The sequence below is a fragment of the Tenrec ecaudatus genome, chromosome 17 (assembly GCF_050624435.1).
Source record: "Tenrec ecaudatus isolate mTenEca1 chromosome 17, mTenEca1.hap1, whole genome shotgun sequence".
Classification (NCBI taxonomy): domain Eukaryota; kingdom Metazoa; phylum Chordata; class Mammalia; order Afrosoricida; family Tenrecidae; genus Tenrec; species Tenrec ecaudatus.
The window spans coordinates 38800769-38824115 of NC_134546.1; the positions used below are offsets into that span (position 1 = coordinate 38800769).

At 48.9% G+C, this 23347-nt stretch overlaps 1 protein-coding gene across 2 annotated transcripts in view; it reads left to right on the forward strand.

Annotated features, from left to right (window-relative positions):
• The window catches only part of EPAS1 (endothelial PAS domain protein 1), a 97154-nt gene extending 90456 nt beyond the window's left edge, over positions 1-6698 (forward strand). Inside the window, exons 13-16 of one of the 2 annotated variants that reach the window (XM_075535924.1) lie at positions 102-228; positions 450-564; positions 886-1065; positions 4602-6698. In XM_075535924.1, coding sequence (XP_075392039.1) covers positions 102-228; positions 450-564; positions 886-1065; positions 4602-4753 — 574 coding nt within the window. In that variant the 3' untranslated portion in view covers positions 4754-6698. The remainder of the gene's footprint in view (positions 1-101; positions 229-449; positions 565-885; positions 1066-4601) is intronic. The other variant, XM_075535925.1, reaches the window with a different exon arrangement.
• The last annotated feature ends 16649 nt before the right edge of the window (positions 6699-23347 follow it).

The following is a 23347-nucleotide window of genomic DNA, read 5'->3' on the forward strand; positions in this document are numbered from 1 at the left end:
ACAGGGGCATCAGCCCTAGGGGGGACCCTCTGAATCTGAGAAAAGCAAGGCTGGTGTGATCTCTGGACACCCTCATGGCCATCCTTTCTTGGGCTCGGCAGGTCTGCAAAGGGGCATGGCCCTTGGGGACCGGACGTGCTGAGCCCGGCTGTGGTCGCCCTCTCCAACAAGCTGAAGCTGAAGCGGCAGCTGGAGTATGAGGAGCAGGCCTTCCAAGATATGAACCGGGTGAGCCCCTCCGGACTGGCCCCGCTGTGGTTCCCCAGGGTTGTCAGCTGAGAACAGCGCCTGTGGCACACTCTGACGGTGGCTGCCAAGGCAGCAGGGAGGGCGGGGCGGGGTCCTTTCCAAGGAGCCAGCAGCTAGTGAGACAGAGCTGCTCTGGGCCCCAGCCTCTGTTCAGCAGTTCTCTGGCCCCTCCCAGTTACATGTCCCCTGCCCACACATAGGGGGACCCACCGGACAGCAGCGTTTCACATTTGATGTGGAAACGGATGAAGAGCCTCCGGGGTGGGAACTGCCTCTCGATGCCAGATAAGCTGCTGAGAGCCAACATCCCCAATGGTGAGTAGGAGGGGGTGGGCCTCGACCTCCCAAGGAGACAGAGGGCGAGCGGGCAATGGGGTACGGTGGCCCATCCCACTGCTGCCCCTCCCTCCTGGCTGTCTCCGACCTCCATGCACGCTGTGCGGTCTCCCTGTATCAGAGAGGGCCGGTGTTCTCTGCCCACTCTCACAAGCCCAGCTGCCCCTCTTCTGGAATGGAGAATGCCATCAGGGGTCCCTGGGTGCCAAGGCCTGGCTCTAGTTCTAATGGTGTGATGAAGAGGGGTCCTGGGGACTCCCAGCCCGCCCCTCCCTTCACCCTCCCACTTTGGTCTTCTAGATGAGTTTGCCCCAAACACCATGAGAGGCATGAGCCAGCCCCTGAGACACCTGCCGCCACCACAGCCACCGTCGGCCCTGAGCCCCCAGGAGAATGCCCAAAGCGGGTACCCCCCACAGTGCTATGCCGCCTCCTACCAGGGCTACAGCCTGCCACCACCGTCGGCTCACAAGGTGTCAGGTGCGTGTGGGCAGGGCCGGAGCCCCGTGCCAGCATCTGATACATGGGGGAGGCCTGAGCGGGCAGGTGGCTGGGAAGGCCAGTCACCCCAGCTTAGCTGGAGTGTGTACCACGGCTGAAACAAGGAACAGCTGTTCAAACTCTTAGAACCCCGTCCGAAAAACCGAACTCACTGCCCTGGCCGTTGAAGCTGACTCACAGCGACCCTGGAGGGCAGGGTAGAGCTGCCTTGTGAGTTTCTGAGACTGTAGGCGCACCACCCCCCAACCCCCCTGCCTTTTTTTTTTTTAGAACATTTGCTTCATGCTTTTATTCTTTTTTTGAAACGGTTTTACTGGGATCTAATCCACGCATTGTACAATCCAGTAGTTCAATCCCGTCGCAGGTCCCTCCGCCATCCATTTTAGAACCTATTCTCCCTTCCTGTACCCCTGGCTATTAGCTCCCCGTTTGCCCCCAGCTGCCCTACCCCACCCCATGAAGCCCTCCATCCATTTAGAGCCCCTATACATCCACCCCTCCTGCATTCCATCCACCTGAAAGCAAGGAAACAGGAAAGCCGAAACCATAACAAAATCAACTCGAGAAAAACATCCTCAGAAAAGAAAGCAAACATGTTACAAATGAGAACAACTTTATAAGGGGTCAAAAGGGAGGTCAAATGATAACATGTTACTTTTAACCTACCAACAGCTGCCACAGTCCACTCTCTAATGCGCTCTGCGTGACAGCCAGGCGGTGGCATCCCCGGCCTCTCTCCAGAGGGGATTCACCGGAGGCTTACCCCATGTGTATTTCACCTTCACTTTTATTTTTTAACCGAAACAACTTTTAAATGGGTCAAAAGGGAGATCAAATAAGATGTTATATTTTAACCTATCTATATCGACTACAATCCTCAAAACTGTAACTCTTCACGGAACAGAAAGCCCTGTCTTTCTGCAGAGCAGCTGGTGGTTTTGAACTGCTGACCTTCTGGTTTGCAGCCCAATGTCTAAGTACTGCTCCACCAGGGCTGCCTTCACTGGGTCCCTGCTGCACACAGAGGTTGTGCTGGTTCTTTTCAGTGCTGTGGGGTGCTTGGAGCCCCGCCCATCTGTCCCTCCCAGTGGGAAAAGAGCTGCTTCTGGGGGCTCAAGTCCCCAGCCACCATGAGAAGTCAGTTGGTCTAACTGGTTTTTTGTTTTGAATTTGGTTTGGATTTTGGAGCCCTTGGTAGTGGTCAGTGGTCAGTAGTCTTGATTGTCCACCAAAAGGTGAAGTCCACCCACAGGTGCCTTCGGAACAGAGACCTGACAAACTGCTTCCCCAAAAGCAGCCACTACAGACCCTGGGAAGCACAGTTCCTATGGGGTCGCTGTGAGTCAGGACCCGCTCAATGGCCGCCGGTCTCCACTGCCAGCTTCCATGTCATCAGTTATTCCACACTGTGCAGACGACCCCTTAGTGGCCAGGTGCCCTGGGAAGACATAGCTCACCACTCATGCTCACAAATTCCGCCCCCACACTAGCACACATTCACTAATACTCATACTCAAACACACACACACACACACACGCGCGCGCGCGCTTAGAGAAGCAGACAAGAAAATCCAGAGCACAGGGAGCTAGTTTGGCCAGTCCAGAATGTTGGAGCTTTCTGGAAAGTGAAGGCTGTTGACCAAAGAGAGTGTTTTCAGAAGATCAAGGAAACCAGGCGGGACCATGCGTGGGCCAGAGGCCGTCGTGCGGGACTGATGAAGAAGGAAAGAGTTTAGGATGGCCAGTAGAGGGGCACCGCAAAGCTCAAAAGAAGGATGAGCCTGCAGCCAGGGCACACCCTCCTCCCCGGAAGTATTGCAGCAGAGGCTGGCAGGTCTTCTGCCGACGGTTCTCCAATAGCTGGTGACATTCAGGGCTCTGTCCACCACAGAGCCCAGGAGCCTGTCAGGCTCAGCTCTTCACATCTCCATATGCCCAGTGCCCGAGAGTCTGGCCCTGAGTTCAGGACATTCACACAGTGCTCTTGGAAGGGGGCTACCCACGGGAGTCATGGTCACCTGATCGCAGTCTTCGACCCTGTCCATTATCTTCTCCCCCAGTCGCCATCCTATAGGCATACCTGTCTGCCCAGAGAAGTTTCTCTTTGGCTCGAGTGCCCGTCCTGGTTCTAGAGAAACTGAACAGGGGCGATTTCTTCAACCGTTCAATGTGGGACAGATGACAGTCTAGTGATGACAAGTCCAATCCCAGCTCTGCTGTTGACTGACGGGACCCCTGAGTCAGTCGAATGCTCCCGTGAGAGATTTGGGTGGAAACCATTCCCTTTGGTGGCTGGTGTTCAGGCTGTGCGAAGCCTCCTGGCTTTCTTGGGAATCAAAGGGAAACCATAGTCTATCGATGCAGGTCATTGCTGAGGGCATGTAAAAGAAGGACAGTGAGACGAGGACAGTGAATCGCCCCGGGAGCGGAAGGTCATGGGCTGCCTACTGTGAGGTCAGCAGTTGGAAACCCCCAGCCCCTCTTGGGGAGAAAGAGGAGGCTTTGTGCCCCCGTGGAGAGCTACAGTCTTGGAAACCCACAGCAGCAGCTCTACCCTGGCCTGTAGGGTCACTATGAGCCACAATGGAGGTGGTGGCAGTGGGTTGTTTTTATTGGATGGGGCAGGCCAAGGGCTGGGCTACCTGGCTGGGAGGGAGCGTGAGGGAGGACGAGGCTCTGCATGCGAGAAAGCCCAGAGAAAGATAGGCAGCCCTTCCAGTTAGAAGAGCAAGGCTGAGGAGCTTCCAGACTGTCCTTCCTCTTGGAGTCAGGCCTGGTGGGGCAGCACCCACAGGCTGAGGCCTCCCTTCCTGGGAAGTGACAGGTCTGACAGCTATGGGGGCGGGGGTTCCCTTTGCCCCCTCCTCCTTGTGTGACCAGAATGACCCACGGGTGAGGAGAAGCTGCCAAAGAGAGCCATCCCGACTGGATTATCAGGGCCACCACTCACAGAGAAGGTGTGTGTGTGTGTGTGTGTGTGTGTGTGTGTGTTGCCAAAGAGAGCCATCCCGACTAGATTATCAGGGCCACCACTCACAGAGAAGGGGTGTGTGTGTGTGTTGCCAAAGAGAGCCATCCCGACTGAATTATCAGGGCCACCACTCACAGAGAAGGTGTGTGTGTGTGTGTGTGTGTGTGTGTGTGTGTGTGTGTGTGTGTGTGACTTCTCTCCATTCAGCATGTCTCTCCACTCAGTGGGACCAGCCCCCCTAACCTCAGCCAGACTCTCGGGGTGCCTCATCCTCCCAGGCTAGGACGCTGTCCAGAAGTCCATTTACCTCTGCTCCGCCCACACCACACACTTCCTGCCTGACCCAGGCCTCCGCCCGCACCTGGTGAGCTGGGGGCATCCTCGGAGCATGCCGCCCATCACAGAGCGCCAGGCTCAAATTAAGGCTGCCTGTTCGGACGGTCTGGTCACGGGAATCAAAAATGCCTCTTTCCCTCCCTGGGCTAGTCTCCTCCAAAGGGTCCATTCTGGGCTTCAAACATCATGGTGCTGACCTTTGTTTCAGGCCTGGCCAGCCGGCTGCTCGGGCCCTCCTTTGAGCCCTATCTGCTGCCCGAACTGACCAGATACGACTGCGAGGTGAACGTTCCTGTGCCCGGAAGCTCCACGCTCCTGCAAGGAGGGGACCTACTCAGAGCCCTGGACCAGGCCACCTGAGCCAGGGCCCCGCTCCCACCCCATCCCCGGGCAGGCCCTGCCACGCCGCCCGCCAGCTTCACTCTCTCAAGTCTGTTTTTGCAGCTAGATTTTTCTAACACCAACACACTTTACAAGATGTACCTACCTGGCCAACTCGTCCAGGGCACACGGGCCGTGGCCTTTTCCAGAACATGCTCACATGTTTTCACACGATGATTGCCTTCCCTGCTCCGCTGTGCCCTGTCAATGAAGATGGCCTTAAGTTGTGTAAGATTTCTCTCTCCCAATATGCAAGGACTTCTAATTTATGTTATCTATAAGTATCCCCCCCCCCCCAACACCCCCCCCCACCACAGTAGCCGTACTAACAAGTTTGGGGCATGTTTATTCTCCCGCTGGGAAACCTTTGGCTTCAGTGAACTCAAAAATGTTGGTTGTTGTTGCCAAAGAGGAAAAGCAGAAAAGAGTCTGCCTCCCAAGCTTGATTTGTGGCCTTTTGCTCCCGAAGCCCCCCACCCCTTTTTTTCCTTTATGAAAACAAATCATTATGGTGTACAGTTCTTCGTTTGTTTTCCCTCCCCAAGCTAACTGTTGGCTCTTATTTTTGCTGCGGGCTTTTGAGGAGGGGGCGGGAAGGAAGGAAAACTGAAGGGTCAACTCCGAGGAATGTGGGAATCTGATAGTTGCACTTTGAAGCTTTCCCAAACCTGCTGTTTCTTACCCCCCTCCTCATTCAGCGGATTTTTCCCGTTTGCTTTTTTTAGAGAAAGTCTGTATATGGGTGAAGTGTTTATCACACGTATGGGTACTTTGTCATATCGAAATACTTGGAAGTGGAATCTTGCTCAAAAAAATCACTTCCCGGCTTCTTGGAAGCTGACGACGTTGATGTGCTCGCGTCGGGGGTTGCTGACCCCCCCAGACTTGTGCAGACTCCCCTGACCCGTACTAACACTGCTCTAGGCCTCTGCTCTCTGCTGCCTGTCTGCTTTCTGTGACTTAGGCCGCAGCGTGAGAAGCAGTCCGAGCGTGGAGCCACCGTCACGCGAGCACGCCGCGCTGCCCCTCTTCGTGTCCTTGTCTGTAGTGTGTATGTATGTATGTACGTCTGTCTCATCGCTGCCCAGAGGGTCCAGCGGCACGTCATGGGTTATGGGGTGGCCGGGGGAGAATACTTCGATGAGGGAAGTGTTTGGCTTTTTCTAAAGGCTTTGTTGCTAGCCCTTCAGGTGTACTGAGCTACATGGCTCTTCATGGTCGCCGCCCTCATGAGCGCCCCTCACTTGGCACGTGGCGCTTTCCAGAACTACCATAAAATGGTTTCGATGGGAATTCATGGGGTGGGGGGAGGCTTCAGCTATGTGGTGCAATCAAGCCCACCTCTGCCTGGCCCACTGCCTTCGAGCAGTCCGAGCTGCACTGAGAGGGAGGGGGCAGACAGGAATGGCAGCTGGCCCTGAGCCGCCCCAATGGCCTTGCCCTGGGAGTCCCTTGCTGGTGGTCGACGGGCAGTCCTCCAGAGATGCAGAGGGGGCCGTGACTTGTATAGTTCGGAAGCACTGCAGATAGGGTATTCCCCAAGCACTTTGTAACTCACTGGGTAAGAGGGACGATGCCTTTGCTGTTAAATAACAATCACATGGAGCTTTTCTGTCCTGGGTACAGGGAAGAAGTTTCTAAACACACACACACACACACACACACACACACACAGCAGGGCAAGAATTTGGTGAACCCAGATGAATGTATTGCAAAAAAGAAAAAAATACAAAAAAAAAAAGCACCTAGTCACTGTGTTGCCTAAATTTTACTTTAGCACCACAGCTTCGCCGGACACATGGTGGCATAACTTGAAGGGTTACAACGTGGTCGCTGGGTCTGATTTCCTGTTCGTGTCGCTTTAGCATGAAGGCCCCTTTACCCTTGCTATTTGACTAAAACACTCTGAAAAATAAAAAAATATCCCAAGCTTCTTATTAACCTTACCTATCAGCGTAATGACTTCATGAATATTATTTTATTGTTGAATTCCTACTGACAATATTATAACTATATGGGAGCTTAACTTTATAAGGAAATGTATTTTGACACTGGTATCTTATTAAAGTATTCTGATCCTACCTTTGTGAGTGGCTCTTCTTTCCTGTGGATTTGTCATGGGCTCACCCCTGCGTCAGGTGAGATCTGTATTACATGTTGACAAAAACATGTTGGCACTGATCTCCACGGGCAACTGAGGCCAGCCACCCTGAAGACTTGTGAACAATGATTAGTCCTTGTGTTAGTCTGGGTATTTTAGAGAAACAAATCCACAGAAACTCATGTATAAGAGAGAGTTTTATATAAAGGGTAAGTGCATATCGAGAAAACATCCCAACCCAGTGCTGCCCAAGCCCACAAGTCTAACATTAACCCATATGTCCAACACCAATCCACAAAGTCCTCCTCCATCTCACAAAACACACTATGATGCCGACTGCAGAAGGACAACTGAGTCAGTGAATGTGTAAGCATCTCAGCGCTGGCAGAGGTCTCCACACAACTGCTCCAGCACCCAGGGCTGCATCAGGATAGGTCCATGCAGCTTCTCCTTGGGGTGTCTTGCAGGAAGTGAGCCCTGCCAGCTGAAGCAGAGAACTAGCCAAGGCAACTGCACCCTGATCCAACCATCACAAAGCAAGAGACCCGAGAATTAGAAAGGTGAGGCTCACTGAGCTATTTATCCCTCCGCCCTTCAATTAACCCCACATGTGTTTATCGGCCAGGTTGGCACAATAAACTAACTACCTCAGTCCTTTTATGGAGTAATGCTCTCACCAGCAAACCAACTGTAGCCTCGATGTTTCTGCAGTCATTTTCCTATGGCGGGGGAGGGCTTTGGGGGGCATCTCTCATGGGGAAACCCAGGGAGAGAAAGCATGGATCCTGCCCTCAGACACATTTTGCGACGCAGCTGAGCTGCCCTGGAGGCGGTCACATGTGCCTATTGACATGAAGCAATCAGAAAGGACTTCGATTTCCAAGGGGGAGGCCTTGGGTGGGCTTCTCGGTTAGAACGTGGATGGGAAAAACGAGGATAACAAGGATTGAAGCAGAGCACAGGGGGAGCCCGGAATAGGGTGTGGGCGTGATGGGCTCCCTCATTCCAATTTCACTCTTCCGATTGAGGTCCTGCTTAGGAATAGCAGGCATTTCCGTGGTGTGGTCACGGGGGTGGAGAAGGGGAGGAGCCAGCGGCAGCGTCTGCTCCCAGATGTCATTCTGAGTCCTGGTGGTGCCAGCATCATGCCCTTGGCGTCCTCTAGTAGCACAGTGCCTACCGTGTGGGCGCATGTGCTAGCGTGCCTCCTCATTGACCACCCTGTGAGCAGATATCAAGCCCCCCTTTACAGATGAAATAGAGCAAAAGTGGCACACCTGCAGGCCTCAGGTTGTTGACAGACGAGAGGAAGCATTCTGGTTGGCCAATGTGGCTCTCTGCAAAAGTTCCGCCCTGGCTGGGAGGTATATTTCCTGCTAGACTTTAGGATGGGTCCCTTCAGGATGGGAGGTATACTTCCTGTTAGACTTCAGGAGGGGTTTGCATTTCCTCTGCAAAATTCCTGGCTTTGTTTAGCCTGCACACCTCCTGCCGGTCCTTCTCTTTCTTCTCTTCCCAAACATGGCATCCGGAACTTCAGATCATTTGGGGGGCTCAGCCGCTCTCGCACCCACCTTTTCCCACTTCTCGGACGTGCCTCCTGCCCTTTACAGAAGCTCTTCTCTGATGACACAGCTCAGCCTGTCCTTCAGGGACAGAGTTGCCTTTGAGCCTTGACAGGTTGAGGACTCAAACCTGGATGGGAGCAATCCCAACCCCCCAGCAAACCCCACGGTCCCATGTGGTTGACAGTGCCAACCCTGGCCATGTCCTTGGGCTTACCATCCCTGTCAGCCAACCGCACTGCCATCAAGTCGGTGCTGGCTCATAGCCAACCCTGTAGGACAGGGTAGCACTAACTGCCCCTGTGAGTTTCTGAGACTGTGACTGTTCACAAGAGTAGAAAGCTGGTGTTTCTCCCACGGAGCTGCTGCTGGTTTCGAATTGCCAACCTTTCAGCTTGCAATCAGGTGCTTTAACCGTTGTGCCACCAAGATGCCTCTCACACCACGAAGGGTGTCCGTGATCATAAGAAAAGAAAATGACGGTTGCCGGTGATGGCATGGCGAAGTAGGAACCTTCATCTTCTTGGTGGAATTGTCAAATGGGGCAGCCACTGTAGACAGCAATTCGGTGATTGCTCAAAAAGTTAACCATGCAATGACTATCTGACGTAGCAATCCCATTCCTACTCCTAGGCCCAAAGGGCTTGAGAGCAAGAACACAGGCAGACATTGTCCCAGGTGGTCGTCGCAGCATGATCAGCAATAGCCCAAAGGTAGGGATAATCCAAGTGTTCATGAACATGTAAATGGATCAGCCAGGTGTGGCAAGGAGACATGGGATTCTGATATCTGCTACAGAGAGATAAGCCTCGAAAACACCGGGGTGGGTGAGATACGCCAACACAAGCTAGCAAAAAGTGTATGACCCCACCCGCTATGAAATATCCAAGCCAATGTATCAGGATCCAAGTCTACTGGCGTGAGATTTGGGGAAGAGGCCAAGGAGGTGTTGCTTAAGGCGCAGCGAGTTTCTTTTACAGATGATGAACAGCATTGGCACAGCGAGAACGGGGTGCAATGTGGTAAAATATAATGTCACTCAACTGTACGTGGGCAGCGGGAGGGAGGTTGAAGCGGCAAATGTTTTGGTAGATGCATTTGTATCACAAGAAGGAAAAAACAGCTGCCATGAATATTTACCCCTTCCCGAAGCATGAGGCAAACAGCCAATCCAGGTCAGGATCTCTGCAGACTCTGAAACAGAGCCCCCGTTAGAAGCTGGGGGCTCCTTTCCTCTACAAGATGCCACCCCATTAGGGCCCTTGTCTCCCGGAGCCCCTGCCTATCTTCTGTTGACTTTGAATCATCGCTGTGCTTGTGCGTCCTGGGGGCCGTGGCTTGCTTAGACAAGCCTGGCTCTTCCCAGGGTCCGCAAAGCAGCAATGGCCGGACTACCTCAGAGTAACTCAGGGCGCTGACAGGGACCTACTATGACTTAGCTTAACCCCAACACTTCGCTGTCAACCTCATGTGAGAGATAAGGAAACTGAGGCCAGGAAAACGTATGGGCAGGGAGGGGAGCAGAACCCAGACCCACATCCTGGGAACTGAGGGTGAAATCGCCTTAAGTGGCAAAGCCGACACCTTAGTCCCAAATGGGCTCCCTTAGCCCACGATGCCAATTCTCTACTGCTCAACCAATACCCAAGTCTCCCCACAGATGGGCCTTCCTGTGCCACCACCTAACAGGTTGCCAGTCCTGCTACTTTCCTTGGGACACTTTTGGTTCTTCCCAAATGGCCATGGTCTCAGCCTCATCCCCATTCCTTCAATATATGCCTTTGAGCTCAGTGGCCATCATGGGAATTGTCTGACCTCTCTGTGGTCAGAGTGGATTCTAAATTAGTTCCTGGGCTTCTAGACTGAACGTTCCTTGACCTCCCGGTGCCAGGAGAACGCGTTTTGAAGTACACTTCCAATTCCATCTAACACACGTACATTTAAAAATCATATTTATTAAACCATGCCCCCCCTCTCTCCAAGAGCTTACCAGCTAGAAGAGAAACAGAAGTCATCCTGGCTAGCTTAGACCACTTCCGGCGGTGTTATATAAGAAGAACGGAGGCACGTGGCCATGTGCTCATCTGACTCAGCGTTCTGAGTGTGCGGTTATACTTATTGGGCCAGGACTCCATCCGGGGCCCAGGAAGTATGATCCCGAGCCACACATGAACACTCTGTTGTTCTTGAGTTGACTCCAGGTCTTGTGGGAATTCAGAGGAGGCCAGAGAAGAGTAGCATGCGCCTCAAGAGTGAAGAACCCCCAAAGTCAAGCTGGGATGGAATAGGGTTAAAGAAGGAGGGGGAGAAACCCAGCCACTCCAGAAGTGGGTCAAGTGGATAAAGGCATGAGACCAGCAGGATCAATACAGGGTGCTGACGCTGGCAGTAGGCATGGCAGGGGCTGGGATTGGGGAGAAGGTGGCTGGCAGTCTAGTCACACATCGCATCAACTTGGAGGCAGAGCTGGTTTCAGATGCTGGCTCTTGCTTCTAGCTGCATCACCTGGGAGCCTGGGTTTGCTTATCGGTCAAACAGGCATAACCGTCCATGGAACACAGGGGTAAGGGTGGCAGTGTACATTTAGGAGTCAAAAGCAGGGAAGTTACGATTAAAACTTACTGCCATCGAGTTGATGCCGATTCATAGCGACCCCCTGAGGTTTCCGAGACTGTAGTTTTTCGTCGGGGTAGAAAGCCCAGCTCTCTACTGAGTTGTGCTTTGTCACGGGGTTTGATACAGGACACTGATGACATAAGCATGTGGGGGGTGGGGGGAAAGAGTAGAAAGCCTAAGGCAGAAGCTGGTCCTTTCAGGACTCTTGGAGGACATGGATGAGGCTGAAAAGGAGCCACTAAGAAGACCCAGAAACGAGGAAAAGCTAGAACCCCACACCGAGCGAAGGGAATGGCAGAAGAGAGGGACCCAGATCAAGTAAGGTAAGGGCAAACTACTGACGATGAGACCTCAGGACATGCCGGGCACCGCGGATCTGAACTAGGGCGTTTCGATGGGGAGGGAAGGACAGTCGCTTGAGGGGAAGAGGTTGGGGAGTGGGCTGGACGGACTCAAGGGGGGAGACCACAGCAGTACACAACTAGTTCAAGAAGTTTCTCCACAAAGAGAAGCAAGTTCTAGGAGACAGCTGCCATTGGAGTTCGAGGGAGCAGCCATTGAGGACCCATTTAGCCTGAAACAAAGGGACGCTTTCCTCATTCTCATTGGCTTGGTTGGGGCAAGGGCAACTGAGCATGAACATTGACACTGTTTGGGGGCCTCACTAAAAGGCCAAGGCAAAGCTCCAACTAACAATTCAAATCCGTTTTAGAGAAGTGACTCAGCCGGGGTGTTGGCTGGCCTGGCTTAGGAAATCTAAAGGTTCCATCCTGCTGCTCCTTCACGTGTGGAAGGGCCACTGCATCCACCAATGTGGACTGTGCCAGGGGCATCAGGTATGCTCACCACCACACGTACTGAGATAGTTAAAGTTCATCGTGCCAACCTGCCTGATAAACACATGTGGGGTTAATTGAAGGGCGGAGAGATAAATGGCTCGCCGAGCCTCACCTTTCCTGTCTCTTGCTCTTTCATGATCAGACCAGTGCGGGGTTGTATTAGCTCGTTCTCTGCTTCAATTTGTATGTTACACTACCTGTGGGACACCTAACCCATAGACTGTGTCGCTGTATTTTGAGGTTCCTTCAAGACCTGCTTTGCCACACCATTGGAATTTACATTGCTTGAGCTGGGGACTGCCGGACCCTGTCATCTGGCTGACTGTTGGTGACCTGCCTTGCTGTGTGCTACCTGTGGCCGGATAGCCTGAATTGCTCTACAGAGGACTACCTGGTGATCCTCAAGACTTGAAGGACTGCCAGTGTATTAGCTGTCTCACAGAAGTGAGTGGTACTGAACCATTTGTACTTACTTCTCTATAAATTAACTGTTTATTTCTTATGTTTTATATATATATAATCATTAGTGTCCTGGCTTGCTTCTCTGTCTAACATACTGAATATCTGCAAGTGAACATCTGAGAATGATAAAACTAGCAAAGTATGTTCTGTGTAGTATATTTTTTACTGACAATAAGATGTACCAGCACAAAAAAATGTGATAAAGGGAACTACCTGTAATAGATTATAAGCTGGTATTTACATACATAATAAAACAACATTCATGTGCCCCTTAACTGCATTAATAGAAGATCTGTACCTAGAAAAAGAAACCAGTCATCGTACTACACTATGGTCTAAGAAACCAACTCAATATATTGTGTCCCTCTCTGAGCACCATATGGGATATGTTGTTGTTCTTGTTAGGTCCTGTCAAGTTGACTCAGAACCATTGTGACCCTTAGTGACCCTCTGCACAACAGGAAAAAAACACTGCGCAGTCCTGTGCCACCCTCACAATTATTCCTATGCCTGAGCCCATTGAAGCAGCCACTGTGTCAATCCATCCTGTATAGTGGCCTTCCTCTTTTTCACCACCCCGGACTTTACCAAACATGATGTTTTCCTCCAGGGACTGGTCTCTCCTGAGAATATGTCCAAAGTATGTAAGACAAAGTCTTGCCATCTGTGTCAGCCTGGGTTGACTAGAGAAACAAATTCATAGACACTCAGGTGTATAGGAAATAGCTTTATATAAAGAGTAATTGTACATTAAGGAAGCATCCTAGCTAGCCCAGTTCAGATCAAGTCCCTAAGTCTTATATTAGCCAATGTCCAGTGCCAGTCTGTAAATTCCTCTTCAGACTCACATGCAATGACACTGAGTACAGGAAGATCACAGGCCAGTGGGTGGAAAGTCTTATGGATCCAGTGGTGGTGGAAGCATCTTAGCGCCGACATGGGTCTCCATGTGGCTCCTTCAGCTCTAAGGCTCTGGCTGCTCTCAGCATAGCTCCATGTGGCTTGTCAACAGGAGTGTCTCATAGGTGGGAGTGTGTATCCCACCTCCAGTGAGTTTTTTATCTCCATAACCCCTCCAAATTAGGTCATCAAGCTGTGACCTGAATGACAGAAAAGCGTGTGATTTACTATGCCAGGAATAACAAAATCAAGAGGAATGGCATTCATTGTCAGAAAGGATCTTGCTAAATCCACCATGAAATACAATGCCATTTGTGATCAGATTATATCTATCCACTTTCAAGTAAATCCAATCAATACAACTATTATTCAAATTTATGCACCCACCACAAAATTTAGTGATGAAAAAATTTTTTAATTCTACCATTGACTTCGGTCTGAAATTGATCAAACATGCAACCAAGATGCATTTATAGCTATTAGTCATTGGAAAGTAAAAGTTGGAAACAAAGAGAAAGGAAGAGTAGTTGAAAAATATGAATTTGGTGATTGAAATGAAGCTGGAGATTGCATGACAGAATTTTACAAAACCAACAACTTGTTCGTACCAAATACCTTTTTTCAATGACACAAACAGCGACTATACACATGGACTTCCCCAGATGGAATACACAGAAATCAAATGGACTACATCTGTGAGAAGATATGATGGAGAAGCTCAATATCAACAGCTGAAACCAGACCAGAAACCAACTGTGAAGCAGACCATCAATTGCTCATATGTAAGTTCAGGATAAAGCTGAAAAAATTAAAACAAGTCCACAAGAGGCAAAATACGACCTTGAGTCTATCTCACCTGAATTTCAAGAACAGATTTGATACACATTACACACTGATGGCAGAAGCCTTGTAGAGCTGTGGCTGACATCAAGACCACCATTCACAAAGAAAGCAAAGGTCATTAAAAAGACAGGAAAGAAAGAAAAGATTGAAGTGGATGTCAGAAGAGACTCTGAAACTTACTCTTAGTTGTAGAGTAGCTAACTAAAGCAAATGGAAGAAAGGACGAAGTCAGGGAAATGAATAGAAAATTTCAAAGGGCCAGCCAAATACCAGAGAGTGTAAGACACGACAAATTGATAATAATTTATAAATTATCAAGGGCTCATGAGGGAGGGGGAGGGAGGGGGAAAATGAGTAGCTGATACCTGGGGCTTAAGTGGAGAGCAAATATTTTGTGAATGATGAGGGTAACAAATGTACAAATATGCTTGACACAATTGATGTATGTGCGGATTGTGATGAGCCCCCAATAAAATGACTTTTTAAAATATTATAACAAAATGCACAAGGACACAAAAGGGAAGAACATGCTAAGTAAATCTGAAAATGAAAGAACTGAAAAAAATTCAAGCCTCGAATTGGAATTTTGAAAGATTCTGGAAGCAAAATATTGAATGATGCCAGAAACACCCAGGGAAGATGGCAAGAGTCACTGCACCAAGAAGAACTAGTTGGCGGCTCACCGCTCAGGAGGCAGCGCGTGAGTGAGAACCAATGGTGCTGGTTCAGGAGGCAGCGTGTGAACGAGAACCAATGGTGCTGGTTCAGGAGGCAGCACGAGCGAGAAGCAACGGTGCTGGTTCAGGAGGCAGCATGTGAGCGAGAACCAATGGTGCCGAGGGAAGGCGTCCAAACGGCACTGAACGCATCAGCCAAAATCTAGGCTCCAGGGATTGACAGACACCAATTGAAATGCTTCAGAAAGCCGAAGGAGCACTGGAAACATCACTCTTTAGGCCAGGAAATTTGGAAGACAGCTGCCTGGTCAATGGACTGGAGGAGATCCATTTTTGTGTCCATTCCAAAGAAAGGTGGCCCAACAGAATGCTCTAACTATGGAATGATATCACCGATATTGCACACAAGTAAAACGTTACTTCGGACCATCCAACAACCATTACAGCTGCACACTGACAGGAAACTGCTGGAAGGAAATGGACAAAAGCTGGATTCAGAAGAGGACACGGAACAGGGGCTATCATTGTTGATGTCAGATGAATCTTGGCTGAAGCAGAGGATTACCAGAAAGATGTTCCTTTGTGTTTCATTGTCTATGCGAAGGCAGTCGCCTCTGTGGACCATAATGAACTGTGGATCATAATAAACGTTAGAAGAATGGGAATTTCCAGAATAGTTCATGTGCTCACTCAGAACTTGTCATGGATCAAGAGGCAGTTGTGCGAGCAGAACCAGGGAATGATGCATGGTTTACAATCAGGAAAGGTGTACGTCAGGACTGTATCTTCTCACCGTACTCGTTCAAGCTGTATGCTGAGCACATCGTCAGAGAAGCCGGGTTCTATTAAGAAGAATGCAGCGTATGGGATACAGTCCACAGGAGATTCTAAAGAGAACAACTATGACACAGCCATTGTGCGGAGACAAGGCTGCCTGAGAAAATAAGTTTAGGGGAAGCAGAAAAGTTCATTTTCAAGTGTCTGGAGAAGCTGTCGTGGGATGGATGTGTCTACCCTCAGGGCTAGAACTAGGCTCAGAGGTGCAAGAGAAGAGCGCGTAATAGAACGTAAGCACACTCGAACGGCCACCTGCTAATGAAAGTCCATGACTGCAGCTTTCAGTAGGGATTGCAACTCAAGCTAAAGGAAATGAAACTCTTCATGGCCGGACCCGTAGAGAACTTCATGATGCATAGAGGAAAGACCGAAGCTGGGGAGGATTTCATTTTGCTTCAATCCACCGTCAATATTCATAGACTCAGCAATCAAGAAATAAGGGGCATATTGCATTGGGCAAATCTGCTACACAGGCCTCTTTAAGGTATCGAAAACCAAGGATGTACCTTAGGGAATAAGGGACACCTGATCCAAGCCATGGTATTTTCAATCACCTCATGCATGGGACATATGAACAATGCATTAAAAAAATCCTATAGAATCGACACATTTAAATTATGATCTTGGCAATGAACAGAAGGGAAGGTGGTGAGATTGTTTCTCAGGTGTTTTAAACGGGTTCGCGGGAGAAAACAGCCCCTGGAGAAGGACTTGATGCTTGCTAGAAGGCCATTGAAAAGGAGGAAGCCCCTCCAGGCGATGAACGGACACAGCGGCAGCCCCCATGCGCTCCAACGTAACAGCCAGCGTGAGGAAGGCACAGGATGACGCAGGGCTTATTTTTGTTGCTGGTAGAGCCGCTGTGATTCAGAACTGACTCAACAGTACGTGCACCCACCACCGACGCACTCGACAAGATGCTCAGCCTTGAGTTTGGCGACTGAGACTCCCTGAGGAAACGTCAGATCCACAACGTCTGTCTCACGCTTTCTACGGGCCAGGTGATTGCCACCTGTGAGCGTTCACACTCAGAGGCGCAGGCACGTGTTGGGGCAACCAGCGTGGTGAATGGCTACAGGGTTCAACCTCACCTATAGTCAAACCCCCGCTTTCTGTGTGTGGAGATACATTTGGATCATACCATGCGTCGTATGGAGACTGTTTAGAAAACCTAGATAATATTCAAGAAATTCTTCTGTTGAAAAGTAACAGAGACACTGAAGCATCAAAGAATAGGTGACAGAGAGAAGGGAGAGTCATCCTCTGTGGGTCGCGACCCCTTTGGGGGTCCAGCGACCCTTCCCAGGGGTGACCGACTCATGACAATAGCATAATTACAGTGATGAAGTAGCAATGAAAATAATTTTATGGTTGGGGGGTCACCACCACATGAGGAACTGTATTAAAGGGTCGCAGCCTGAGGAAGGTTGAGAACCACTGCCGTAGGACCTTCTCTCATCCCAAATTGGTGACTTATAGGCTGCTGAGCGGAACAGAGAGCAACAACCGAGAGGGAGACATGGAGCAGAGGTGTTGGTAGCTCCACACGGCCAGCGGAGAAAAGGCCAGGGTAAAACTTGAGACTGACAGACCGTCTACATCCTAGGAAAAGGGACACTGGCTCTCAAAGACTCACAAGCACACATTTGAATCACCTCAATTCCAGTCTGGATTACGATGACCAAACGCTAGACTAAATTAATTTGCCAAAAGTTAAGGTTAAATTAACCTGGAGAAAGAAATGGTCCTCCTGAAATGCTTATAATCAACACAAACAACCCAATTTACAAGGGGAAGCGTGTCAGGCCGGGTTGTCTAGAGAGGGTGAAAAAGCAGAACAAAAAACCAGTGGCCCTCCTATGACTGAGGAAGAACTCCATATCAAGGAGGAACTTAACAAGAAAGCCCCCAAGCCCAGGCCAACTCCAGCCATGGGCTGAGGCTAGCGCAAACTCTCTTGAGACGAATGTAGCCAAAGGCTGACGACACAGAGAGGTGAAGTGGGATGTAAGGAGATCACAGGCCACTGGTGCAGCGTCTTTAGATCCAAGGTCGGGGAAACATGGCAGGGTGCAGACAGCTCCCAGGTTGGCCGCCAGGGTCAGTGGCGCACATGAGGCCACCCCTGGAGGCAGACAAAGAAGCCCAGCAAGCAGGAAAGCAAAGGACCAGAGGGAGAGGGGAGGGGTCCATGATGTCTCTCCCATTAAAAGGCCACACCCCCCAGGAGGCATCAGCAGGCTGTGACTTGATGGACAGGTGGGACTGCCACACACACACACACACACACACACACACACATGTAAGTTGACATAAAATCTAACTGCCACAGCAAGCAAAGGATTGGAGTAGATATTTATTCAAAGAAGATATACGAATGACCAATAATAAGCACAACGATCGATAAAATGCCAGTAACTGCAAGGTCAGCAGTTCGAAGCCACCAGGCTCGCTGTGGGAGAAAGAAAGAGACTTGCCCCTCCCGTAAAGCGTGATAGTCTCAGATACACACAGGGGCATCTTCCCTCTGTCCTGTCCAGTTCGCCATGAGTTGAAGTCACTGATGCCAATGAGTTTGGTTTGGTTCATCATCTAAAAAGCTACCCACATTCATGAATCATCAGGGAAATGCAAATAGAAACCACTGTGAGATATCACTTCACACCCACTAGGATGTGGTTCTCACTAGGTGCTGTCTCATCAGCTCTGATTCATAACACTAGTGCAACAGAAGAAGATTCCATGTGCTGTTTGTAGCCACAGATGCCACGTTCCTGCAACCTGGGCCCACCTTTCTTCCTCCGGCCCTGCAGTGCCACCCCACCTGGCTGCTCTAGCTGGAGTTTCCGCCCTTGGTGATGCTGCCGGCTCATCTGAGAGCCATGGCCTCCTGTGGCGACTACTCTTGTAGCACAGAGCTGAGCCTGCCAGGTGCCTGCTGCCGGGGCTCCAGCTTGTCTGGCCCCGGGCGCTTGCCTGTGCCCCCAAGGCCGAGTGGAACCACTCCTCCAGACAGTGCTGTTCTTAGCACCCACTCACACCCCCACCTGCCCAGCTCCTCACAGGATGGTCCTCTGGAGGAGAGGGCCAGGACCCTCAAGGCTCACTGTGTGACTTCACTTACGGACCCTGACAACAGCCGTAGGGGGAGCAGAACTTTGCTTGTTGTGGCAAATACGAAAGGTTGGGTAATAAGATAATCATGACGTGAAGAGTAGCTAAGTAACCACGGGTACAAATGTTGGACCCACAATGAAGAAACAAGACTTCGTCGGCGCAGGCCGAGCTCCGTGCTCCGAAACAACAGAGGAGGGATTCTTTCTTTCCCGTTGCACAGGGGCCTGGACCCAGATTGACCGTGTAGTAGTTGATAGCACTAGTCCTCAGCAAGTATTACTCCGTTTCAAAGATTAAAAATGGATTTTGAATAGGTCCTGACCACAATGAAAAACCAGTCGCTATGATTTACTATATTAGCAGACTCTGGTAGCTGGGGATTTTATGCCAACTTGAGTTTGTACAAGAGTGCAGGGAAATCTTTTTTTTTTTTCTTCTTTTACATTTTATTAGGGACTCATACAACTCTTACCACAATCCATACATATACATACATCAATTGTATAAAGCACATCCATACATTCCCTGCCCCAATCATTCTCAAGGCATTTGCTCTCCACTTAAGCCCCTTGCATCAGGTCCTCTTTTTTTTCCCCTCCTCCCTCCCCATTCCCCCCTCCCTCATATGCCCTTGGTAATTTATACATCGTTGTTTTGTCATATCTTGCCCTATCCGGAGTCTCCCTTCCCCCCTTCTCTGCTGTCCCTCTCCCAGGGAAGAGGTCACATGTGGATCCTTGTAATCAGTTCCCCCTTTCCAACCCACTCACCCTCCACTCTCCCAGCATCGTCCCTCACACCCTTGGTCCTGAAGGTATCATCCACCCTGGATTCCCTGTACCTCCAACCCTCATATGCACCAGTGTACAGACTCTGTCCTATCCAGCCCTGCAAGGTAGAATTCGGATCATGGTAGTTGGGGGGAGGAAGCATCCAGGATCCGGGGGAAAGCTGTGTTCTTCATCGATACTACCTCATACCCTAATTAACAGAGTGCAGGGAAATCTTAACCTGTCAGTCAGGTCACAGACTGATAATGCCTTCGTGAAGGTGAGGTGGCTTTCTTAAAGGGCAGAAATGAGAAACTTCCCTAGGACTCTATGTCTGGCTCCAGGGGTAGCCTCATGTGGGCAACCCGAAAGCCCGGTGGTGTTTCCACCGAACTTGGATCCATTAACTCTGCACCCTCCGGCCTGTGATCTCCTCCCTCTGCACCTCTTACTGTCATCAGCCTGCAGGGATGTGAGTCTGAAGGGGGCCCCAGCTAGCAAAATTCTTGGCCTAGACGAGTGAGTGCTTCCAATGCTTCATCGGCCTGTTGAAACGTTTCAGTTGGTATGCCAACAATTCCTGGGGCCTTGTTTAATGGCTGATGCTTTCAGTGCTAGCTGAACTTCACTTGGACTGAGCTGGGGTCTTCCTGATATAAGATTACTTCTTGATATAAAGCTATTTCATATACAAATATGAGCATCACTGGATTTGTTTCTTTAGACAATCCGGCCTAACAGCCAGAATAAAGGGGAAAAAACAAACATAATCTCCATAGGTGTATGAAAGACATTTCTTAAAATCTGAAAACATTCATTATTAAAAAAATAATAGTGATAACGCTTAGCAATAAGGAGTAACTTCTTCTATCTGATAGGGTATTCAAAACTGACAAAATCATACTCAAAGATGAACTGCTGAAAACGCATACACCCTGACCCCAAGTCAAGGACAAAAATAAGCCCCTACTATCACGTCTACTCAACACTGTACTAGAGGACCTAGCCTAACTTCAGTAAAGGCTGACACGGAGATAAACGATCTGAGGCTGAGGAAAACCTAAACTGCCATTCTTTCAGGCCTATATGTTTTTCTCTTATTGATGTTCTTCTTTCATTTGAGCGTCCTGTTGGATCGCCTTTCTTTGGAATGGGTCCACATATGGATCTCTTCCAGTCCGTGGCTCAAGTAACTGTCGTCCAAATTTCTTGGCCTAGACGAGTGAGTGCTTCCAGGGCTTCATCAGCCTGGCGAAACGTTTCAGTTGGTGTGCCATCGATTCCTGGGGCCTTGTGTTTGCGCATGCTTTCAGTGCAGCTGGGGCTTCTTCCTTCAGCACCATGGGTTCTTGATCACATGCCGCCTCCTGGACTGATGGAATGTTGACTACCATATATACCCTCGTGTTTGGCTTATACACGGATCCATGGCATGAATGGATGTCATCTGGTCAAGCCCGCCTAACAAAAGGAGGAAATCTCATGAAGCCTGACATAGAGTTAATAGCAAAGTGGGTTCGAGATGCATGGGAAGACATTCCAGAAGACATGGTGCGACGTGCCTTCCAGAAATGTGGTATTAGCAATGCTATGGATGGCAATGAAGACTGCGCTTTGCATGAAAATGACAGCAGTGATGGTGATGATGGCGATCTCGGTGAGGACAGCGTCTATGATGACCTCATACCAGCTGAAGCTCTGCACTGGGACATGGATGATGAGGAATCCAGTTTTGAAGGATTTTAACTCTACATTTTAGCTTGGTTGCTGATTGAGCTCAGGGAATAGTACTCTTAAGGTATCATTGTTGATACCTTATTGTTTTTGTTGAACCTATTTTCCACTTACTGTGCTGGTTTACTAATGTTAAATGACTTGTTGTCCTTTTATTTATGTTTTTATTTCAAATAAATATTTAAATAAATTACCCCACTGATGTCTCAATTTTTAGTAATTTTATTTTCATTTGTTTTGATTATTGAAACTCACCCATAGCTTCTGCATTTTCCACCATAGATTTATACTCGAGTCAATCCGTTTTTCTGGTTTCCCAGGTAATAATGAGGTACCTCGGCTTATACTCGGGTCGGCTTATATTCAAGTATATATGGTAGGTGGTTTTTTTGGTACAATGACTCTGTGTGTGCACTCCATCTTCTCTTAATGCTTCCTGCACCATGCAGCATTTTGCCCATAGGATCTTTCAAGGTTGGATCGAAGATCACAAGGATTGCAATCTTTCAATGGTTACCAAGCATGACGTACCTTTCCAGGATTTGATCTCTCCTGAAACACACCCAAAGTGCATCAGATGCAGTCTCAGCATCCTCACTTCAGTCTTTGATCATCCAACAGAGGTTGTAGTGATACAGCTAGACAATGATTGACTGTTAAAATGCATTCTAATGCTAGTTTGGAAGTTTACAGCCACGAAGGAAGTCCTGAAATAATACACTGATTCTAGATGCCTTCCACTATATTGCTGAAGATCAGGCACAAAAGGAGATACCAAAATAGAAGGGAGAGCATCGCCAACAAAATGCAAACACTAGAGTGACTCTCTGTGTTGGTCTTGGGGAATATTTATTGCAGCATTTCCATCGGACACGTCCGGCTCTCTAACGTTTAGAGATGTCTTTAAAGAGAAGCACAAATCTCTTCCAGTCATTAACCAGGTAACTACATAATTCAAGAGAAGATTTTGGAAACACCACAATCCAAATACTGCTAAAAACTGATTATCAAGCAGTTCATCAACACAGAAACATGCAAAAGAAACAAGTAAATGATGAAAGCAAACTATAATTGACACACTCAAATCTTATATATACACACACACACGCACACACACAAAGGGGTTAAAGTACAGGAAGTTCTAGCAAATAGGTTTTTCCTTTGGGGGAAAAAATGCATATGCCTGATGAAGCATGCACAAGGGTATCCAAGGGTTAGTCCAAGCTTAGCTTGATGACTTAGATACAAACCTTCGCAGAACAGTGGGACAGTCACATTCTTACATGACCATCAAGTCACAGACCCAAGAAAGACACATTTCATTTGTGCCGGCTTGTAAACTCCAACACCGCACTGCCATTGGGTCGATGCCAACTCGAATGACCTATGTAGGCACACAGGGTTCCATTATAGAAGATAAAGCACAAGGTGGGTTTCCCAAGGTTGCCGTTACTGTACGCATATTCCTCACTTTAATGACCACAAGCTGTTCAGCAGCACACTCATTGTAATCCTTAAGAAGACTAAGCCCCTCTCAGCCTACAGTGACTCAAGGAAGGCTCAATCAACTCCTAATCCTTGTTATGTGTGGAAGTAGATATTGCTTGGCAGCTCAATCTCATGAAATCCTTAAAGAATTTGTGAGAACAAAGGAGAGATAGAACTATTTTAATCATGACATGTGAGAAATGAAAAACTAAAAATAAAATATAGTAATGTGTTGTAATATTTGTTGTCTGATCATTAAATTTTATTTTATGACATCTATGTATTCATTTATAATTAAATCATTTGTTATAAAACAACATAAAATTGAATTATGAACCATTTAAAGCAAAATTGGTGGCAGTCAATTATCCATTGTGGCTAGTCAACAGAATTTTACACTGTTGAAATAAGCGAGTTCACTGGCTCATTTTCTGTGCTTTAGAATATGTGGAATACCTTGGTGTCATCGAAAATGTAATATATAGTAAAATCTTTGTACCATGAATTCAAAAAAAATTTCATCAACAGTTAATCTCATCCCACTAAACTAGTATATGCCATCTCTGCTTTCCATTACTAATATTAGAGCCACATTAAAAAGAAGCTGCATGGTGGAAAGCTAAG